The sequence below is a fragment of the Exophiala aquamarina genome (genome assembly GCF_000709125.1).
Source record: "Exophiala aquamarina CBS 119918 chromosome Unknown aczIA-supercont1.16, whole genome shotgun sequence".
In the NCBI taxonomy this organism is placed as follows: domain Eukaryota; kingdom Fungi; phylum Ascomycota; class Eurotiomycetes; order Chaetothyriales; family Herpotrichiellaceae; genus Exophiala; species Exophiala aquamarina.
Window position 1 is genome coordinate 493,980 of NW_013550572.1, and position 21,111 is coordinate 515,090.

Genomic DNA, 21,111 nt, shown 5'->3' on the forward strand with positions numbered 1-21,111 from the left:
TGCCAGTAATCAGCACGAGTAATTTCTTGCCGGCTTCCACTTTCAGGTTTGCGACTCACTCCTCCCGTTCCCATAGCTTGCGGACGCCACTCCTACTATCGCCCTACGCATCCTTTCTGTTCGGGAAATTCTTCTGCAGTGCCAAATCTCACATCATGGGTGCCAAAATACCTCGCAACTTCCGACTCTTGGAAGAGTTAGAAAAGGGCGAGAAAGGTTTGGGTGCAGGTAGGTTGATGTCCTTCCTTGCAACTCAAGGTCTTGCAGCCTGATGCCTCTCTAGAAGCTTGTTCGTACGGCTTAGCCGATGGCGACGACTTGATGATGACCAACTGGAACGGCACTATCCTTGGACCTCCTCACGTATGCTCGTCACAGTCCAAGTACACCTGGCGGTAACAAAGGCTGACACTATTCCTCAGAGTGCACACGAGAATCGAATCTATAGCGTCAACATCCACTGCGGTGATAACTACCCCGATCTTCCACCTACTATCCAATTTGTCTCGAGAGTGAATCTACCCTGTGTCGATCAGAAGACCGGAAAGGTTGAAGTATGCTGCCCCAATGCAACACAGTATTCTGACGGTGACATCAGGTCGATCCTTCGAAGCTTCCCTGCCTTGCGAGCTGGAAGAGAGACTACACGATGGAGACTATCTTGATTGAGCTGAGAAGGTTGATTCAATATTACCAGCAAGGATTCCATCGCTAACTCCAAAGCACAGATACATGGCACTGCCCCAGCACAAGAAGCTACCACAGCCGCAAGAAGGCTCGAATTTCTAGTTCCAGAGTAATAGGCATTGAATACTACGGAGTCGGAGTTGGTGCGCTGCGGGACAATTATGATTCACGAGAAATCACGATGCATGCATGTCTGGGCGTTGGAATTGTCTGGGTTTGATGATGATTCTTGCAGATGGTCGAGCAGACAAGAATGGCAAACGAGCCAGGTATAGTGCTGAATCCGTTCATTGCAGCCTTGCTGTTGATGGGCTGTCTTGTGACTCGAGCATTTTAGGCCATGAAAGGAGATCACGTGAGTATTTCAATATCACGTGGCTTCCAGCTCGCAATACCTTCCGAATGCTATATCTACACCATCTTGACCTCGTAAATGAAATTGAACTTGCGACCGAAATACCTAGGTTTATGATCCCACTTGCAGCTTTACGCAGTCAATTGCGTTCTGTGTGAGGCAAACAATGAGCGGATGCCACGCCCTTTCGTCGCCCACAAATCGCATGCGCATCGGCTAGTGTGTACGTACCCCTAGGTATCATTTTTTTGGAGAGAACTAACAAGTTCCAAAGGCCTTTCTCTTTATAGAGCCCTCCTCAAGGAATGCACTAGATTTTCTGCTTCTGATGGCACAGGGAGCAGTATCAGTCATGGGACTGCCACCACTCTCCAATCATTAGTCCGATATCGATTCCGCAAGGACAGAAAACTTGCATCCCTCGCAGCCATTCAGAAAGGCTTAGACGCAGGCAATGAGCACCTTAGTCTTTTACGGGATTGTGTCGCCAGATCTAGCGATGCACTTGAGCGTCTAGGCGTGGTCCTCCGGTCAGTCATAGAGCAGGCTAAGGAGAAGGCAGCTATCCATGCAAGAAATGACTCATTTTGGCAACCACCGTCAAAAGCCAAGCGCAATTTCATGGCTCAACGAGAACGTGCTACAAGAAAGGACCTCCATCAGTCTTCGCCAGGAAATCCCGCCGTCTTCCAGCGTCCTAAGCCTCTATCTGAGATCACTTGGCCAAGGCGAAAGGTTCCTAACTACCTCATCACCTCGGGCATACCACTTCTCAAATACCCTGGTCCCCAGCCGATTCTGATGAATCGCGTGATTAGACAGAAATGGAAGCGGAATACCAAACGACAAGAAAATCTTGATCTATTGGAAGCAGACCGTCACCTTGCTGCTACCGAGGATGACTGGGATGGTCTGATGAAGGAGCACGGTGTTGATGAAGATGCGGACGAGCCGAACAGCACTCGAAGGCCCTTTACTAGGAAGCTCCATGCTGGCGCTAGCACTGCTATACCTGTCGCTTGGCAGGATGCCTTCTATTCTGCCATCTTCGAGATTCGAGCGGCCCACAAAGAGGAGGAGTTGCGGAACAAAGCTTTTGGTGAAAAGTTGTATAACGTTCTCAGGGAGGAAAGGGATCTAAGGGAAAGGGAACGGCGGGCAGCTAAACATGAACGAAGAATGGAGAGAAAGCGTGCTCAACTCGAAGGGAGTGTGACGCTCTCTGCAGGTATTGACGAGGGTGCTCCTCCTCCTGGCCGTGTTGATGAGACCATGTAGACTAGGTGGGGACTCGAAACTCAAAGGGCAGCCGATCCGGCGTTCTACTAGAAAGTGCCACCGGCGGACTGTTGTAGTGTACGCTTGTTGTAAATCACAGAACCCGATAGAAATCTCAACTTTGGAATTAGTACGAAGTAATTACCGCCACTCGCTTATGTTCGGGGAGATGGGGTCACGGGGAAGCCTTGCAGCTAAAACTGAGTGACATGCTTAATTATTCCTGTACCACCTCGGACGACTCGCTCCATGCACCTCCAAAATGGCATTGAAGCCACCACCATCATGCTTTTATGACGCCCCATGAACATCAAAGCGATTCCCTTTCCGGGCGATCAGAGGAAGAGGTGGAACTTGGAAACATGCCCCCATTACACGATGACAGCGCGGCAGATGCGCCCCTCATTACAGCACGCGAAGGCGAAGACGAAGACGACAGCCACTCCGCCTCAACAGCGACGTTCGAGTCCTCGGGCAACGCTTTCGTCTGGGCATTGACACTGTCCGCATGTGTTTCAGATCTTCTCTTTGGCTTTGACACCGGCGTTATCAGTGGAACCTTGGTTTCAATCGGAACAGACCTCTCCTCTCGCACTTTGACGACCCTAGACAAAGGACTTATCACATCCTGTACGAGCCTTTTTGCTTTGATTGCCAGCCCTGTCGCCGGTGTATTGGGAGATAAATGGGGCCGAAAGAACATCATACTCGGTGCAGATGCACTGTTCACTATTGGTGCTCTTTGGCAAGCATTTACAAGTTCAGTCTGGGGCATGATCTTGGGCCGCAGCATAGTCGGCCTGGCAATTGGTGGTGCAAGTCTTATTGTCCCCTTGTACATCTCGGAACTTGCACCTGGACATCTACGTGGTCGGCTGGTCACTGTGTCCTTGCTCTTCATTACCGGAGGCCAAGTCGTGGCGTACGTGATCGGCTGGGTCTTCTCAGCCCGAGTCTCTGGTTGGCGGTGGATGGTTGGCCTGGGTGCTGTTCCAGCGATCGCTCAGCTGTTCATGCTGTTGGTTATGCCTGAGACGCCTCGGTACCTTGCGAAAGCACAGCGTGAAACAGAGGCTAAGGCGGTGCTTGCAAAAGTTTATAGTGGCATGACGGTAGACACCACGAAGTTGGTCAATCAGACCATGCTCGCTATCAAGAAAGAAATCCTCGACGAGGAAGAAGCCCACATCAGTATTAAAAGCACCTCAGGCTCTCGCTTCTTTCCGCCGACCCTGCAATCACTGCTACTACATCCACCGCACACTCGCGCTCTGACCATTACATGCTGCTTACAGGCCCTGCAACAAGCCTGTGGGTTCAACACTTTGATGTATTTCTCCGCCACGATCTTTCAGTTGCTTCGGTTCACCTCGCCAACCCTTACATCACTCAGTGTTGCCGGAACCAACTTCATCTTCACCATTGTGGCATTCTACCTGATTGATCGGGTGGGACGGCGGAAGATCCTACTGATCACAATCCCATTCATGGTCGTAGCACTACTTGCGTGTGCTGCAAGTTTCACGTTTGTTCACCTACCCAGTAACGACGACGGGAGCGACGGTGATTCTCGCCTCCCCGCAATCAGCATCCTCTTTTCTATTCTGCTCTATGTGTCTACATATGCGACAGGGCTAGGGGTTGTGCCCTGGCAGCAGTCCGAGATGTTTCCCCTCAGTGTACGCTCAGTCGGGTCGAGTTTAGCAACAGCCACCAATTGGGGGTGCAATACCATCGTCGGCCTGACATTCTTGCCCATGATGGATCTCCTGACCCCGCAATGGACATTTGCATGCTATGCGGTTGTGTGCGCGGTTGGTTGGTGTGTGATATGGCGGATCTATCCTGAGACTATGGGACTGGCGCTGGAAGAGGTCGGGGATCTATTGAAGGACGGGTGGGGGGTGAAAGAAAGTATGGATAGGCTTAAGAGGAGAAAATGAGTGTCCTGATTACGTTTTCGCGGTCAATTGTGAGAGATAGACAGTATGCACAGCATACAATAAGAAATCAAGCGCATGTCTTCTATATGCCTTCCCGACACCAGACGTTGTCTCGGATTTGAATGGTCATCGCTCTGAGCTATGGGTATCAAATGCTTCCGGAGAGCAATACTACCCGAGCTAACGTCAGACACCCCGATATCGGACCAGACGCGCGCAGATAGTCGGAAAGCACTCAATGTCCAGAGACATGCTGCTTCTGAATCCCGAGGCATTTATCATGCATGAGAGCCTTGACAAGAGCTGTTAGCCATTACACGAATACACGGCGTCGCAAGACCCGACAAATAAACGAAATACGACAGCACGACAAGGCTCAGTCTGGGCCATGGTCCGATGCTAGTGATATTTCATTTAGATGTACTCTCAAGCAACAGAGATGCCGAGGCTCAACGATGAGCATCACCATGGCAAATTGGGCTGCAGGGGTTGGCGTGGGGCTGCATGCGCCCAATAAGGCACAGCCGCTAGTCCATCGGATAAGAGAAGCTGCTTTGTCCTGTTATGGAACTTGGGGGAGCGGGAAAAATCAAAAATGCGCGGCAGAAGAAGGATGGAGACGGCGAGGCCGACAATTGACCCCGTTGTTGATATTTGATGCTATGCTCTTCGCACGTATGAGGCACGATTTCGCACGCCAGGCCCTTTCCAGTCCCGATCGAGTAATTGCCGAGGCATTGCCTGCCTGGCAGGCTAGCACCTACTAATCTGCGCCTGCCGTGAAAAGTACACGACATCATCTCATCTCATCTCGTATTGTAGCTGCTTGACATCTGCACAGCGCAAAACCAATGTCGTTGATTACTTGCACCTGCACTCTCTGAGGATCCACTGCTTCGGTAGAAACACGGAGTTCGTTCTCTTCTATATCTGGTCTTCCATATCCTCCCCTTCCTTTTCTTTGTCCTCTCTCCCCATCCCCCTCCACACCTCTCCGCCAAACCCCACCCCACAGCCGTCGAGATGCCTTCCAATCCTGAATGGGTCAAAGCCCTCGAGCCCTCGGGGCCCCAGGGCTCAGAGCTCCTCGCACAAGAGAGAGCCAAGTCCGACCTTAATGTCGACCAGCTCGCCGAGTTCATGTTCACCAAGGAGATCCTACAGCGGAACGAGAGAATCCTCAATATCCTCCTCGCTGAGCCAGTCTTCGACAAGTCCCAAAACTACTTCCGAGGCCGAAATGCGAGGATAGAAGCTGCGTTAGCCAGAGGGAAGAGACTGCAACAGCTTCAGGTGCAACACAAATGGTCCAAGGATGAGTTTGAGACAGCAAACAGCCTGATCAGCGAGCCCACCCCATATGGCTTGCACGCCAGCATGTTCCTCGTCACTCTCCGCGAACAAGGCACTCCAGAACAACACAAGCTATTCCTTGAAAAGGCTGAGAAATACCAGATCATCGGCTGCTATGCCCAGACCGAGCTCGGACACGGTTCTAATGTCAGGGGTCTAGAGACCACTGCCACCTGGAATGCCGACGACAAGACCTTCACCATTCACTCTCCTACATTGACTGCTTCCAAGTGGTGGATTGGCTCCCTTGGAAAGACAGCCAACTACGCAGTAGTCATGGCGCAACTCTATATCGGCAACAAGAACTACGGCCCTCATCCTTTTGTTGTTCCCATCAGAGACATGAAGACCCACGAGCCTCTACCCAACGTTCATGTTGGCGATATTGGTCCAAAGTTTGGATACAACACCATGGATAACGGCTTTTTACTCTTCAAAAACGTCAAGATTCCCCACCAAAACATGCTTGCCCGCTTTTCCTCCATTGACCCCACCACCAACAAATATGTGCGGCCTTCGAATCCATCTCTCATTTACGGCACTCTTACCTATATTCGAAGCCATATTGTTCTCCAGTCCGGCTCGGTTCTCGCTCGAGGTGTCACCATTGCAACCCGCTACTGTGCAGTCCGACGCCAATTCCAAGACCGAGATGCCCCAGCTAGTGAACCCGGTGAGAATCAAGTCCTCAATTATACCATGGTTCAGATCCGATTGCTTCCTTTGCTTGCCGCCACCTATGCCCTGCACTTTACTGGTAGAGGTATGATCAATCTCTATCAAGAGAACCAAAAGCGAATGAATAGCACAGCTGCTCCCGAGTCAGAACGCGCTCCCGGCCCAGAAGAGCTGAACCCCGGCACCGATCTTCTTGCAGATCTCCATGCCACAAGCTGCGCTTTAAAGGCTCTTGCTTCAACGACAGCTGCGGAAGGTCTTGAGGTTTGTCGTCGCGCGTGCGGCGGTCACGGCTATTCCTCGTTCTCTGGCATCGGGAGCTGGTACGCCGATTATCTACCCACTGTCACCTGGGAAGGCGACAATTACATGCTCACCCAGCAAGTCAGCCGGTATCTGCTAAAATCTGCCCGTGCCGTCCTCAAGGGAAATGCTGGTGACAATGACACCACCCGCATCCTCTCGGAATTCGTTCGCCGCCGTGATATTGGAGCTGCGTTTGATGTGATCGGAAGTGATGATGATCTCGTCGCTGCTTTCGCCTGGCGCGTATCTTTCCTAACATTCGAGGCTCTTCGACACCGGGACGAAGATAAGCAGTCATGGAACAGCCTGCTGGTGGATTTCTGGCGACTCTCCACTGCGCATGCTCAATACATGGTCGTCAAGAATTTCCACGAAGCGCTAAATGACCCCAACACCACCAAGAGCATTGACAAGGGCACAGTGGCACTGCTGCACAAGCTCTTCCGACTTTATGCACTTCACACTCTTGAGAAGGAAGCCAGCGAGTTCTACTCATCTGCCGCCGTCACCGTCCGCCAGATCACACTTGCTCGCACCAAAGCGGTCATGACGCTCCTGGAAGAGATCCGACCGCACGCCGTGCGCCTTGTAGATGCATGGAAGTTTCCCGACTGGCAACTGGACAGCTCCCTAGGCCGCTACGATGGAAAGGTCTACGAGGACATGTTCTACCGCGCGAGCGAGCTGAACCCTCTGAACTCGGTTGTATTTGATCCCTACCCGGATTCAAAGGTCTTGTTCAAGAAGGACGAGAGACAGAATTTGAGGAGTAAATTGTAGATGTATATTCAGTGGGATTGTTGTTTGCACTGTGAGTTAGGGTTTCATGACGAGTGAACGCTTGGTGCAGTTCATTGCTTTCAGTCACATGATAATGGAACATCTTGGTGATATTGTGTCATTGTACAGTTTTCAGGGTCAAAAAGCCAGTCCTCAATTTGAAGCACCGCCTAGAAGATTTGATTACTACTCGTCTGAGTTAATCAGGCACCCGTATCTATTAAGCATATACCCATGTATGTATCTGTCTTAGCCAGGCCCTCCCCTCATGCATAACATTCGAACGACAAAATCATACGACTGATTAGTGCTGCTTGTCCCCCTGTCTGGCAGGACAGATGTTGGGTAGATGTTCGTGGCCTCGCGCGTCAAGAGATGATATGTATGTTGCAGACAACGGAGTGAGCAGGTATGCGAAGACCAGTCAAGGGTTGATACTGGAGATTGGGACTCGGGAGTCGACCCGGCCTGGGAACTGACTTGCCGGGTCGGTTAATCAGGCCTTACAATAATCACTCTTAGGCCTTGCTCTTTGAGCCTGGAGTGGCGCTGTCAGCAGCACAGTGCGAGTACCACACAATGCTGGCTGGAGCTACCCGCAGCGAGGTACAGAGCACGGAAGTACTCGGTACCGATTACACCGTCAAATTAAACTCTGCGCGAACGACGGGGAAGCCGTGCTAGCTTCGCTCCAGAAGCATCGTTTGAAGGTAAGGTTCCACCTATCTATTGACTAGTTGGTTGAGGCGGCCGGCATGCTGAGTTGCTAACTAACTACCCTGACTGTGGTAAGTAAGTACAAGACTGATCCACATGTAGGGACAGGCCTTTGAGGCCCATGCCTTGTTTGGGGCGTCTTTTTCACCCCTCAGCAAGAGGACAACTCGCGTTTCTCACGCTGTAGCCTGCAGGTGCTTGAGCGGAGATCTTGTCCGTCCACTTGGCCCGCTCCTGCTTGCGCCAAGTCTGAAAAGCCGCTCTCGGGACGACCAAGGAGCTGCTGTCCCGCTAGAGCCACCGTTAGTCCTGGAAGGCCGCACTTATCTGGGGAGATTCGAGTCTGGGACCTACCCGAAGGCGACATCGCGTTTGTAGAATTCTGTGCCAACGTAATTGACGTGTGCGCCGTCATCTATATCTCCGTGCTGCTCATAGTCAATGCGGGCGTTAGGCTCGGCTTCCTCCGCTCCTGACGACTGAGGATGGTCCCCCTGCAGCAAGCAAATTGGTCAGACATCGACGAGTATCCTTGCACCCGCCCATCGATTGTATCATGGGGTCATGTTGGGAAGGGGAGGGGAGTCATTTGGTCATACTTGGTGTTGGTCAATGTCGACTTTGGCGTCCATCCCACCAGGATCCAAATGCTCTGCTTGATTGCGAGCATCCCAGTCCGCGACACTTTCAACCATCCCTAGTTGCTAAATCAGAGATGGTTCGGTTGTCTGGGCGCCGGGCGGCAGATAAGGTGGAGGTTGACAGCGTTTTCTCACCAAAGCTGACCTTCCCTTCAAATGTTTGTGTGCCTGCAACATTCACATTGGCCCCGCTACCTATCCTGCCACGATGCCTAATTCTGATGCCAGGCTAGGCATCGTGAATGAGACCTTGTTAGATGAAAATAATTCGAGAGTCTGAGGGACACTAGCAGATGGCTGACTCCTTACAGAAGGACTGCTTACAGAAGGCAACGAAGCTTCTGAAATGCCTTGTCGTGTGTCGGTAAATGGAAGATATGGTGGCATATACTGCTGACGGTGAGGTAAACTTGCAGAGCTCATAGCGTTGGTCGGTATCATCGCCTGCCTGGTATTGGTCGGTGTCATTGTCTGCCTGTCGTTGTATGGAATCGCCAGGGTATCTGTGCCCATGTGGTAGATTGGTTGCTGTGGATCTGGTCTACGTTCGAAGAACTTGCGGACTGGGTTCTTGGAGGGACGGTCCTCTGAATGAGTCGGCATTCTTGTCCGCTGTCAGTCGAAGAGCTGGCTTCAAATTTCGGCTAGATTTTTGACTCTGGAGTGAAAATAGGTTCAGAAGAGCGGAGGGAGTGTCTTGAAAAGGGAGTATCTAGAGATCTAAAGTAGGAAGAACCAAACCGACGGTCAATTTCAACGTGCCGGCGCGATGGACGCCCGGCCTGCTTGAATGTGCAATGCTAGACTACTTTGAGCACTGTGACTGCGGTGTGCTGTCAGTTGCGCCTTCACATCCAGAATAGAAGGTACTGGCCAGTTAGGTATCTAGAACCTGTTCTCAAGAGCAAGGATATGATGGGAAATACGAGGACGGTCAAGACCATCCGATGCGGGAAATGATCGTCCCGTACGCAATACTCGTACTGGCCGCAATCCTTCCTCTCCCAGTCAGACACTAGATTCAAATCCAACCATTGTCCATTAGCGGACACCTCCAAAGTAAACTGTGCCGGAAAAGAATTGAGTGCCACCGTATACCACATTGGCCCCATTGTTATTGCTTCCGACTTGGCATATGGTAGTCCATGCCCTATCTGTGTTTCTAGGGGGTTGAAAACCTGCTTTTTTTACTGCACACTCTCAGAATTGGGCTGGACTAGAGGCAAGGAAATACTAGGTATCGCTTACCATCATCAGGTTCTTGATTGCTCTCCCGGCTGCTGCCTGGTCTTTTGTTGCTTTTAGTGAGGGTTTTAAAATCGACCTTCTCCTGCATTTCCAGATTTTCCGCTAAATCGGGGGCCAAATCGTGATTTATAGCCCCGTGTCGTTTGGTGTGCGTAGACGGCTCTAGGCTTGCTCCGGCAGATGGTTGGGGACGACTTTCATAAAGTGTGAAGGCTCTCGCATATTCCAACCTTGCAATATCTTCTCGAATATCCGATAAGCTACGGCCGTTTTGGAGACAAATCGACTGGGTTCCATTGCAAATATTCCTGCTCCGATATCAGCATTAGGCTGCCCAAAAATTAAAAGGTGAATACATACTGCGTTTCAGCATGTAGAGATACACTCAGCAATGATTTCTGCCTCTCAATCTTATCGAGAACCTTTTTGATTTCACCTTTGTGAAGGCTGAGAAGCCTCCAAGCGACAGCCTTACGCGTTCTATCTAGTCGATTAACTGGGATGAGGATCTTCTTGAGCCTCTCAAGTTGCAATAGGCATTCTTTCAAGGGCAAGTTCGGGTTTATAATCAATGTAGTTGTGGATAGCTCGTTGCTATCCTTGTCATGGAGCTTCAATATTTGATGCAGGACCATTTGGAGCGACTTCAGTTCGTCCAGCAGGTCTTTCAGCTCGGTTGGCGCTTCTTTTAGAGCTCCTATGAACTGAAAAATGGTTGAAATGGCTTGCAGAACGGCCAGAGTCCCAGCCGTAATGCTGAGCGGATCCATGGACGAGGAGAGCACAATGCTCATGCTCGGGTACAAATTCCTGATGTGTGGGTGCAGCCGTTAAGGGTCACATGCAGGTTCAACCCCTGTATCCAAGTATTCAGACAGGTCGCATTATTTCAGGACTCTTTCAGCTAGCAACGAGCAGTTCAAGTTCTTCTATACGGGTTGAGCAGGGCAGTGTAGGCTACAGACCTTAGAGTGGGATCGGGTGTGGCTGGAAATAACCGGTCTGTGCTCTGTCTCACCCTGACGGTGGAGAGATATTCTAAGGCGAGTGCCAACACATCACTTCGAGTTGTTGCGCATTATGCCTCGGGCGCTGGATCATTCTTTGGAGGACATCCTCGGGTACATTTCAAAAGTGTCGCTTTTGAGAATCCGCATCGGCTGATGGATTACGGTCATGAAATGGTACTACGTAACTGACAAGGTGTCCTGCAAAATCAAACCCTGCCTCAGTATGATTGTTGTTAGGTAGGTGGTACTCGTGATAGGCAGGGCATGGCAGTCCTTGGTGAAGTGGCTGGTTTGTGCAATGCTCCCGAAATTTCATCTGCGACACATCACACCTGACATGTCGCCCACATGTCCGTGCATAATACAGTTGGTGTTGAAGGAATCGAATAGTAAGTACATAGTATACATATATACTGAACCAAATGCTACGTACCTGCCTGCTTTGGATCCTCACCGAAATTAAACTTCCTCGTATAATTACTCCAGTATCACAGTCATGCCGTACAACAATAAGATCTTCTCTTCAGCCAGCCCATCCTGAATATTTTGTCCTGTTGGTGGCTAAGTATCGGCAGATTCAGGTCTGTGGATATCATCTGTTACTGGCCTGCCGTCCTCCATCACCACAAGGTGCTGTTGCTGGCCCTTAAATGCTGAATCGAAGGCGTAATAGCAACCACTGGCAAGGGCTTTCTTTTTCACTTGCTCACCATACTGGCAAATTGTGAGGATCTCCAAATTGGCCTTGAATGGCTCGGTCTTAGGTAAATGAAGGATTTTGGTCAAGGTGATCGCAACAGCTTTGTCTGGTATTTTTCAATCTCAGCGTTCAAGCCACTGGTAGGTAGGCTAGATATGCGAGGTGTTCTCTGATTCACTTACACTCACGGGCGGGTTGCTTCTCGTCGCTCAAAAATCCGATGAAGTGAGCATAGATGCTAGCACACGCTTGCCTGCGCATAGATGTATCTTCGGGGTGCGCTCGGTAAATGAAACGATGAACGTCCCCATCAAATCTCTTGAACAAATTCAGCAGTGTAGGGTCACATTCCGAAGAGGCATGCTGCAGCGTTTCTAGGGCAAGTCCATTGCTTCCTGGCGAGACCGGGCTCTGCGAAATTTTGATTGATGTGTTCTTGCGTCGCGATAAAAGTTTCAGGGGTAGGGTCGCTCTGGAACGGAATTCCACGTGGGAGTCTCCCATTTGAGAAGCTGGAACTGATCGTGCAGGAGGCAACAGGCTGCCATTGTGTGACGGGGCTGACTGCAGGCTCTGCGATTCGCAGAGCCGACTCCATAGACAGCCCATCTTCCCACGATGAGTCTGAGCCGTCAAGATAAGATTGGTGATACGACAAGACCGGTAATCATGTAGCAGTCTCCCTCAATGGTGGATGATCGAGAAACGGGTGTGCAAGGTTAAGGAAAGGAAGGCAATTGAGCTGCCAGATGGGAAAGGTTGTTGGGCTGGTTCACAGCCCACGTCCAGTCAATCAAGCCGACTTTTGTGCTTAATCGATGGGAGGGCAACACTCTTGGTAAAGAAATAGAGGAAAAAGGCAAATACTGAGTTGCCAAATCACTTACCACTTAGACCATCCACGCACTACCGGGTACGGAGTACAAATAGGGCGGCTTTTCTTCGATGGCCTGCTGCGGCTAGATCAGGTTGAGGACGGTGCAATCTCCCACAGACTGTGCCTCCGTTGAGTGCGTTCCAGAAAATTCTGTAGAACTTGGGCATCATGATATTGTGCCGTTCCTCTTGCTCTGCTCACACGACCTTGGAAAACTGGCAACGGTAGGATCTTTATACTTTGCAGTAATTTTAACCAGATACTTAACTGCTTAGCCGAACCAGCAGCTGAAGGGGTTAGCTACGCGCTTGGGTGGTACTCCAGTTGCGTGCCAGTCGGGTGCCAGTCGTCTTGCAGAAAACACGGCTATAGGGTTCAACATCTGCCAGCGGGGACTGCAAGGATTATCCCAATATCGCTCGCCCGCCTGCATGGGTTGCAAACCTTGTCTGCCTAGATGTCAGCTGGATGTGGCCATTCAGAGCTGCATCCCTTAACATCGCCAGTATCAATGGTTCCCAGTGCCATAAGACGCCAAACAGGGCAAAAGGCGGCCTTTCTCTGCATTCTCGCTTATTGTTCGTACTGGTAAGGTGGCTTAAGCTCATGCCGTTGTCGCAGGGTGCAAATGACAGCGAACAATGACCGGGGGAGACACACCTTTCAACGGGCGTCGAGAGGCGCCTCTCAGCCTGACGTCTCTGCGAGTCTTTTTGGAGTAACTTGAGCACGAGGGTTTCTCGAACGCAGACCTCATTTTCTATCATCGCCAGCTTGCCAGAAGAAGAGTTTTATTCAACGCGTCGCCATGCTTCCACTGCGAGGACTTGTGGCATTTTCACTGCACCCTCTGTCGATTTCAGCTTGTTTGATCATTTTTCCAGTAACATGTTGGGCCTGATGAAGGCCCAGTCTGGACGTGCTCGCAATCATGGACTCATCCTACTATCATCATGGGCCAATCTCCGGAGGCTTAGTTAGCAACGGCGGTACACAGAATTTCCATGATAGAGTATTCTTTGGTCCAGGTGAAGGTACGTTTTGCTGTCGGGAGTGTTCGGCCATGGCAAGAATCTAATACTTCTCCACGCAAGTTGTCGAGGACGAGTACACGATCTCGCGACTCTTTTGCAGAATCGATTACGACGCTTTCCAAGAGAAAGTGAAGGATCCCCATACTGGCACGTGTAAATGGTTCACGGAACGTAAGGCCTATGGCGCCGCCTCAACGACTGTGCCATCGTTGCTGTGCCTTATAGGCAGTCCTGGAGCAGGCAAGACAGTCCTGGCAAAACACCTCGTCACCACTTCCAATAGCAAAACAATATACTTCTTCTGCGATGGAAAGAATCGAGAGTATAACACGGCCATCTCTATACTCTTGAGTCTGATTCATCAATGCGTTATGATGGAGGCCCGGTGTGGAGAGCAAGTCAACGCAATGTATCGCAGATGGCATAGTGTGCTTTCTACGTCATATGGCCGCCTTGGAGATCTCTTCGGCATGATAATGTCCACATCTGATCCCGATAAAAATGAATCGACTTGGTCTTGCATCATCGATGGTCTGGACCATTGCGAGGCTCCGGAGCGAGAAAAGCTTCTGCACGTTTTTGCAAAAGGATTCGAAGTGGATAACTCTGCGTGGAACCTCCGACTTCTGATATTCAGTCGGCCTTGCGAAGAGATCAAGACAAAAATTCAAACCTGGGAAAATACAAGGATTCAGACGTTTACTGACGAAGCGGGAAGCATATCAAATCAATCTGACATTGCCAAATACATTGATGATAAGGTTTCAATGTTTCAGCATTACACCCTCGAAGAACAGACAAAAACGATTGAGAATCTGAAGAGCACAGTGAAGGGGAGTTTCGAATACTGTGTTCGCATTATTGAGGCCTTGAAGCACAGCTCACCGGACTATGCCTACAAGCTCTCAGACATCCCTCTGCCAAGCATGGACGAGATGCTAGAGGATGTTCTTGACCGTACAAATCCAAAACAGATTGCACTGCTCCAGATGTTAGCTATTTTGGAGAGAGCGCCTTCAGTTGAAGCCTTCAATGCTATCAGCCAGATTCGTGATGGCCCTTTCTCCGAATTCTTCGACTTTGGTGGAAAAGCTGATACCATAGACCATATCTTGTTGTGCGAAGCAGCACTCCGAGTCTCGAATGGTAATATGCATTTCGCACACCCAACAATGAAGGAATACATTCGCAAGCAGATGACCGAGTCCGAAGTTCAACAAATTCATGGCAAGGTCGCCCAGACTTGTCTCCTTTACTTGGCCACTGTTGGACTGGAAACACATTCAATAGCGGGGTCCTTGCTAGGGGAGTGTGCAGACGAGTACATGGCGCTCTTGAAAGCATCGCCGTTTCTAGATTATGCGGCTAACTTCTGGCACTATCACTTTGAAAATGCTGGGCAGGACCCAATGGGGCTATGGCATTCAATTCATCAAGCTTTCAGTATCCAAACTGTTAGGGACCTTGCTTTCCGAGTATATCGATTCCAAGAACAGGACGACTATATTGGTGGGCAATCGCTCCTGCACATTCTCGTTCATTACAGCTTAGTCTCACTCACAAAGAGGGTTCTATCTGCTAAAGAGATCTTTGAGATTACTCTGGATGACCGGGACAACAGAGGCAGAACAGCACTTTGGTGGGCTGTGGATGCCAAAAATGAGTCGTTCGTGAGACTGCTTCTGGAAACTGAAGGCGTGAGCCACGACGATCGAGATGAGGACAACATCTCCCCAGCCGTGCTTGCCATAACATTAGGCCACACCGAGATTCTACGTCTTTTTCTCGAGTCTGGCAGAATTGATTGGGCACAGAAAGATAAGACCGGCAGAACTTTTCTGGTATGGGCAGCAAAAACTGGGAACCCTCATGTGGTTGCAGAGCTGCTTGGTATTGATGCCTGCGTCAATACCATGGAAGAAAAATGCCCTGACCAGACTGCCCTGGTGCTAGCAGCGCGTCATGGTTTCAAGGATGTGGTCAAACTACTACTTGAGAAGAATGCAGACCCGAACTCTCTAGATACAGAGTCAGGACGAAGTGCATTATCCTGGGCTGCGGGCAGTGGCCATGAGGGTGTTGTGGCAGTATTACTTGAAAATCAGGTCGTGGAGCTTAGTCAACGTGACGCCAAATATGGGAACACCGCATTCCACTGGGCCGCAGATCGTCAACGCAGGGAGATAGCCCGTATGATTCTTGACACAACTTTGAATCGTGATCAGAGTCTTGCTTACGATAAGGCACGAAGCCTCTTGTTTGAGGCATCCAAAAAGGGGCAAGCCGTTGTCCTTGATATCCTGCTGGAGAATGAGAGCCTTCAGATCGATCCCGATTGCATGTTAGAAGGTAGAACTCCTTTATCTTTTGCAGCAGAGCATGGCCACCACCAAGTCGTCAGTCGGTTGATAAGTTCCGGGAAGGTCGACCTCAATTCATCAGATTCCGGAGGCATGACTCCTCTCATCCATGCATCTCGAGGAGATGCCAGCAAGGTTGTAAAGGCATTGCTGAAAGAGGATGTCAATCTTCAGGCTAAAGATTTCTCGGGCCTAACAGCGAAAGACTGGGCTGAAATCCTCTCACGGGCAAAAATACTCAAATTGATCAAGGACGCGGAAAAGCTGCAACGCAATTCCACGAACGCGACAACTTAGCACACATATCAGCTCCATCTTTCGATTACTGCCTCTCGAAGATGACTGCATTCTACCGACCTAGCCATCAACCTGACAACTGTTATGCTTTCCTGACTATCAGTCCCCTTCCTAGCAAAAACTTGGAAGGTAATAACCCAGTATTTCGAGAAGGCTGTTCGAATTTGTGATGATCTCAAAATCGCAAAGCCATTACAAATTCATGCGATAACCAAGAAGACACAAGGTCATCGATGATGAAGCTTGACTAACCACGGACAATTTATGCAGCCTTCGACCAACTCAATGGTATTCGTGTAGACCCCGGTGGCAGCCAAGGCGGGTTCGATGAAGGTGAGCTTCTCAATCCGAAAAGGTTTGATGACGCATGCTAGACACAAGGCATGACTGTTGTCTATTTTCTTGACTGTCTTGAATACTTGTTAGTAGATCCAATGGGTTCCTACATTGTTTAAGTACTAGCCTGGGTGTTTCTTATGAGAATTCATAACTTTCTTCCAGCTTGTATGGAGTTGTTCTCTTTGGACTGTATAGCATATGTCCCGAAGGAAATGCGCATATATCGTCCTTTACGCCAAATAAACTTCGTCCCAAGCTCTGGGCCTGCTCCATACATGGCAAAGTCGGCCGAGGCTTGCTGACAGCCGTTCGTATTCGTCGTGGCTGGGGGCTACGGGAGACTTCAGCCGCAGATCCGAACACGAGGTTCTCCCACTTTCGCCCTCCACCTCGTGTCTGAAGCTTGTGGAGCTCCCGAACCCAACCTGGATGGCTGTTTGTTGAATTCAGAGCTTGCTCCTTTACACTCAGGATGCTATCGACCCAGAACAATGGTATTTCGATAGATAAGACGGCGGTACATGCTCTTGAAGCTCTTGGTTCCATGAATGCAGACGTGCATCGTGCCTCTCCCGAATACTGTGGATAGAGCCGTCGTCAACTGAAAACTACTTAAATGGCAGGCCGCTCTTCCAACGACCGTGGCAGGAGACCGGACTGGCAAGGACAAGAACCCTATGTACCGATGAGAACCATTCTCAATCCGAACCCAAGTACAATTCCTCAGAGAAGTCGCGGCAGCATTCCAGATCATCGCCGCACGACCAGTGAACCCCCGCCTCTACAACAACAGCAATACCCCTATGGGAGGCCAAATTCACGACCGCAATCACGCCGGCATAGGTAAGTCGCACAGCCTCGCGGCCTTTGGTCTTCAGCCTTGTCTCCGTGGCCCAGCCAAATCCTCACTTTAGAAACGCCCACAGCTGAGAATATCACCAATGGAAGCAGCGGCTATCGCCAACGCATCGAGCTCCGACTCTTCGCGAGCCAGGAGGAAGATATCGGCATGCAGAGTGTCGAGTTCACGTACTTGCCAGAGAAGACTGACGACCGCCGACTATTTCTGCGGCTCCAGCGCGCGTACCGCACGCGTATGCTCAAGTGGTGGATGCGTTATCATTTGAGTTTCAAAACTCTCAAGGTCATTGTCCCTATCCCGGTGCGTTTCTCCTTCGTTGAGCGATCTTGTGCATTCTGAAGAGCGTTGCTCCTTTCGTTCATTCGAATTGATCTCATCATGTGTTCCTTACTGTAGCGCCAACCCTGCCCCAAGTTAACGATGGCGCCATGCTAGATATCTTGTTACCACTCCTCCGCTGACAATTGAACCCCTACTGGCCACAGTACCGCATGCTGGACGGTGCACCCGGCGACGAGCCACTATTCCGTCGGTATTTCTGCGCGGAGCTGACACGGTGCGTCAAGCACCCAGACACCATCACGGCCAGCGAGTTTGAGTGGGTGGCAAGATTCCGCGACCACAGCGAACGCCTCGCGATGGTCGACTGTGGCATTGGCCTCGAATTCCGCGACGGCTGGGCCACAGGCCGGATTCTCGTGCTTGGGGCGATCGTCATAATCGGAATGGTCGCACTCACGATCGTTTGGATCGTGCTGGGTGGCGACTATGGTCAAGTCTGTAATGTTATGAGTTTCGCGATGGGCACTTTTACGGGTACGTGGGCCACTTTCCGGCTGTCTCTACCCTGCTTCTCGCGAAATGTGAGCCTCAAACCTAGATGGGGCCTTGGAAAATATCGTATCACTACGAGGATCTGTTCAAGAGATCATCATGCTTCCAAACCTCCCCTGCGCCATGTGCTGACAAGTTCTGTTACGCGCAAAACAGCCTCCGTCGGCCTGGTGGCTGTGCATGATATTCTCGAACGCGGCGGACGAGGGCGATGGTGACGCCTCGATAATGATTGGCAACACCCGCTCCTTCTCCCGTATGGATTCGTCGTTGCATCTGGATCAGCCTCATAAGCGCCTCGAAATCCTTCCTCCGCTTGGAGCCAGTCTTGTGTGACGATATGCGGTTGTATTGGAGACTGGAGTCACGAACATTCCAAATTTTCGTTATGAATCTCTCGGCACCACAATTAGGGGGACCTTCAGGCTGCCCAAGCATCTAGGGACAGAGTCCGTCGAAGAAATTGCCCTTGAATCTCGCCGCATCCGGCTATGCATAGAGGTCCCTCGCTTTTTTAAAGGCCTTGGTCTTGAAACCGTCAAACTCCACTTTTGTCACCTCGCAATTCATTCAATGTAGAAAGCCGGGAATATGTCCTCGCGAGCTGCGCTTGCTAGCTCCAATAGCATTAACTCCGGTGTATCAGCGCGTTTAGAGTCTAGTAGAGCCAAACAGGCTACAAAGTACATTGTATCACAGGTCACAGAGTCGACCAAGCAGACGTAGACGATACGTGAGTGCTTTGGAGGCAAGGCGCAGAGCGTCCTCTTCACGGCCCCGAGCGAGGCGAACGTGCGAAAGAGCGACTATGTCGCCGGCGACGCGAGGATCGTCCTTTGACAGTAGAGCTCATCCGTTTAGATTGGCCAGAGACGGGCAACGGAAGAGGTACTCCTCGGCGGTGCAAAGATACGGGCCTTGACAGAGAGGCTGACGATATTGCTGAATGAATGTTGTGACCTATGGAAACGTGATCATTAGTTCCGCGGGTTTGGGAAAACGAGTTTGATGTTCTTCAAGCCCTCTGGACACCGCGAAAGCTCCGAGATTGTTAGAGCCCCAGGCGACAAGAGTGTGGTGAGCCCAAGCTTATGGTCACGTATAGTGAATGCCGGGCATACCTTCACTCCTGCCACGACTAGATCAGGCCAGGATGAGTCCGGCATCGCTCTCATATTCGGCCTCGGGCGATGTGCAGGATTTCGAAAGCAAGGGTTAATGTCTGGTGAACAGCTCATGGGTGGTCAGCATAGGCCGGTGACACGGTCTTCAGAGAATGATACTGAGAGTGGTTCCAAGTATCTGGGCATGCACGAGTAATTCCGAGATCCGGACGGCGACGGAGTGAACCTTTGCCAGCTGATGCGTCGTCGATTCTGGAGCCAACTCTCAGTTGTTCTTCGAAGCCAAGGCCTTCTTAAGCAGTACGGTTGATACAATTAAAAAGCGACCAAGCTTTGAATGGTGAAATACTTGTAACGAACTGCAGGCTAAAGTTGAATAGAATGAGTTATCTTCACGGCGTATGGCAACTTACCGAACTTCCTCGGTCATCCTTGACGAAGTGGTCAGAAGGGGATGCTTGGCATTGTAGCGAACGGATCCTACGTGCTTGAGCCTTGGGCCTCAAGCTGATGAGCTTTCCCCGGCCGCTGCGTTTTGGGTGGACTTGCACCCAACGTGTGACGGTGTGAGAGAGAATTGATTGCCTGACTGACTCTAGCCAAGACCAGCTCCGAATCCTTGCTCTGCGATGCACAGGATTGCGAGCTTACATACCTTTTTAGGTAGTTGGACACCCAAGGAACCAAGAAACAGTCAGATCCTTCTGTTTTGTATACGCGCCTGAATCCACCTCCGAAACGGTAGGCTGGGTGCCGAACAAGATCAAGGCATTATGCTGGCACAGAATTCCGGCCAACCACACAAGATCCAACATTGAATCCGCAGTACGCTTGAAAAGGAGCGGTGGCACGGTAAATCTTCCGATTATGGAACACCCAATTTTTATACATTCCATCCAGTCGATCACAATATCTGAAGTGAAATTTCAAGGCTCTTTCTGAAACACCGCGAGGCGAGGGGCGGCGCGCATCATATGATGTGCTATGGATACGGTGCTAGGCCTTGGGACGTCTTGAAAAGGTCTGAGGTACGAGGAACCTCCAGGCGTCAGATACATCACACCGCAACACTTGACTCCACCGTTAAAGACAGCCTATGCGGCCGTCTGGTGACACATGAACGGGCTATGGCTTGGTTGAGTGAAGTGAGGCCGGCGAGGGCATACGAGTAAAAGTGTTGTCGGAAAAGTTAATCCATGACGTCTGTGCGATGTGCAGGCGAGCGGGCACGCGACACGACATTGGATGCAGTGTGGCATCTTCCTGTCAACAATAGTACCTTCTTCTGTGTGACAATGATTATGCTGCGCAACATACCGCTGCATCGTGGTGTACAACCAATCCTCGGTGGATGAAACGATCAAGATTGGCACGAGGGATACTGTCGGCATTGAGCCTTTTCGGCACTCCGGTGCGTTTTCCATTCCATATGGCATACAGACTTCACTTCAAATTCGCCGAGTGCTAGTAGTTACCAGTTAGCTGCCTCATGATACGGAGAAGTGGTAAACGAATTATCACAAGTGCTAATTCAACAAGTCTGGGAGACCAAAAAAAGGATGATATTAAAAGTGTGTACATATTCGTGTCGTGACCAATATCGGAAGAGATTGACGCTAAGAGTTATCCACATCATGCAAGTGCGTGTGGTGGACGCCGATCCCTAACGCCGCTACATTACAAAGATA

General features: G+C 50.5%; 6 protein-coding genes across 6 annotated transcripts; 5 read left to right on the plus strand and 1 right to left on the minus strand.

The window, feature by feature from the left end:
• Nucleotides 1-155: 155 nt before the first annotated feature.
• Nucleotides 156-789, plus strand: A1O9_11230 (ubiquitin-conjugating enzyme E2; the record flags this gene model as incomplete). The annotated part of the gene is made up of 5 exons (XM_013399949.1): nt 156-228; nt 284-363; nt 423-548; nt 599-678; nt 729-789. The coding sequence occupies 5 exons, from the start codon at nt 156-158 to the stop codon at nt 787-789; spliced, it is 420 nt and encodes a 139-aa protein (XP_013255403.1).
• A 427-nt stretch (nt 790-1,216) lies between these two features.
• Nucleotides 1,217-2,320, plus strand: A1O9_11231 (uncharacterized protein; the record flags this gene model as incomplete). Its single annotated transcript, XM_013399950.1, has 2 exons — nt 1,217-1,265; nt 1,317-2,320. 2 exons carry the CDS (start codon nt 1,217-1,219, stop codon nt 2,318-2,320), a joined length of 1,053 nt encoding a protein of 350 aa, XP_013255404.1.
• Nucleotides 2,321-2,682: 362 nt separating this feature from the next.
• Nucleotides 2,683-4,263, plus strand: A1O9_11232 (uncharacterized protein; the record flags this gene model as incomplete). The annotated part of the gene is made up of 1 exon (XM_013399951.1): nt 2,683-4,263. The coding sequence occupies one exon, from the start codon at nt 2,683-2,685 to the stop codon at nt 4,261-4,263; it is 1,581 nt and encodes a 526-aa protein (XP_013255405.1).
• A 1,023-nt stretch (nt 4,264-5,286) lies between these two features.
• A1O9_11233 (acyl-CoA oxidase) lies at nt 5,287-7,380 on the plus strand (the record flags this gene model as incomplete). The annotated part of the gene is made up of 1 exon (XM_013399952.1): nt 5,287-7,380. The coding sequence occupies one exon, from the start codon at nt 5,287-5,289 to the stop codon at nt 7,378-7,380; it is 2,094 nt and encodes a 697-aa protein (XP_013255406.1).
• Nucleotides 7,381-9,779: 2,399 nt separating this feature from the next.
• On the minus strand, nt 9,780-10,780 carry A1O9_11234 (uncharacterized protein; the record flags this gene model as incomplete). The annotated part of the gene is made up of 3 exons (XM_013399953.1): nt 9,780-9,928; nt 9,987-10,294; nt 10,347-10,780. The coding sequence occupies 3 exons, from the start codon at nt 10,778-10,780 to the stop codon at nt 9,780-9,782; spliced, it is 891 nt and encodes a 296-aa protein (XP_013255407.1).
• A 2,724-nt stretch (nt 10,781-13,504) lies between these two features.
• Nucleotides 13,505-16,264, plus strand: A1O9_11235 (uncharacterized protein; the record flags this gene model as incomplete). Its single annotated transcript, XM_013399954.1, has 2 exons — nt 13,505-13,607; nt 13,668-16,264. The coding sequence occupies 2 exons, from the start codon at nt 13,505-13,507 to the stop codon at nt 16,262-16,264; spliced, it is 2,700 nt and encodes an 899-aa protein (XP_013255408.1).
• Nucleotides 16,265-21,111: the final 4,847 nt, after the last annotated feature.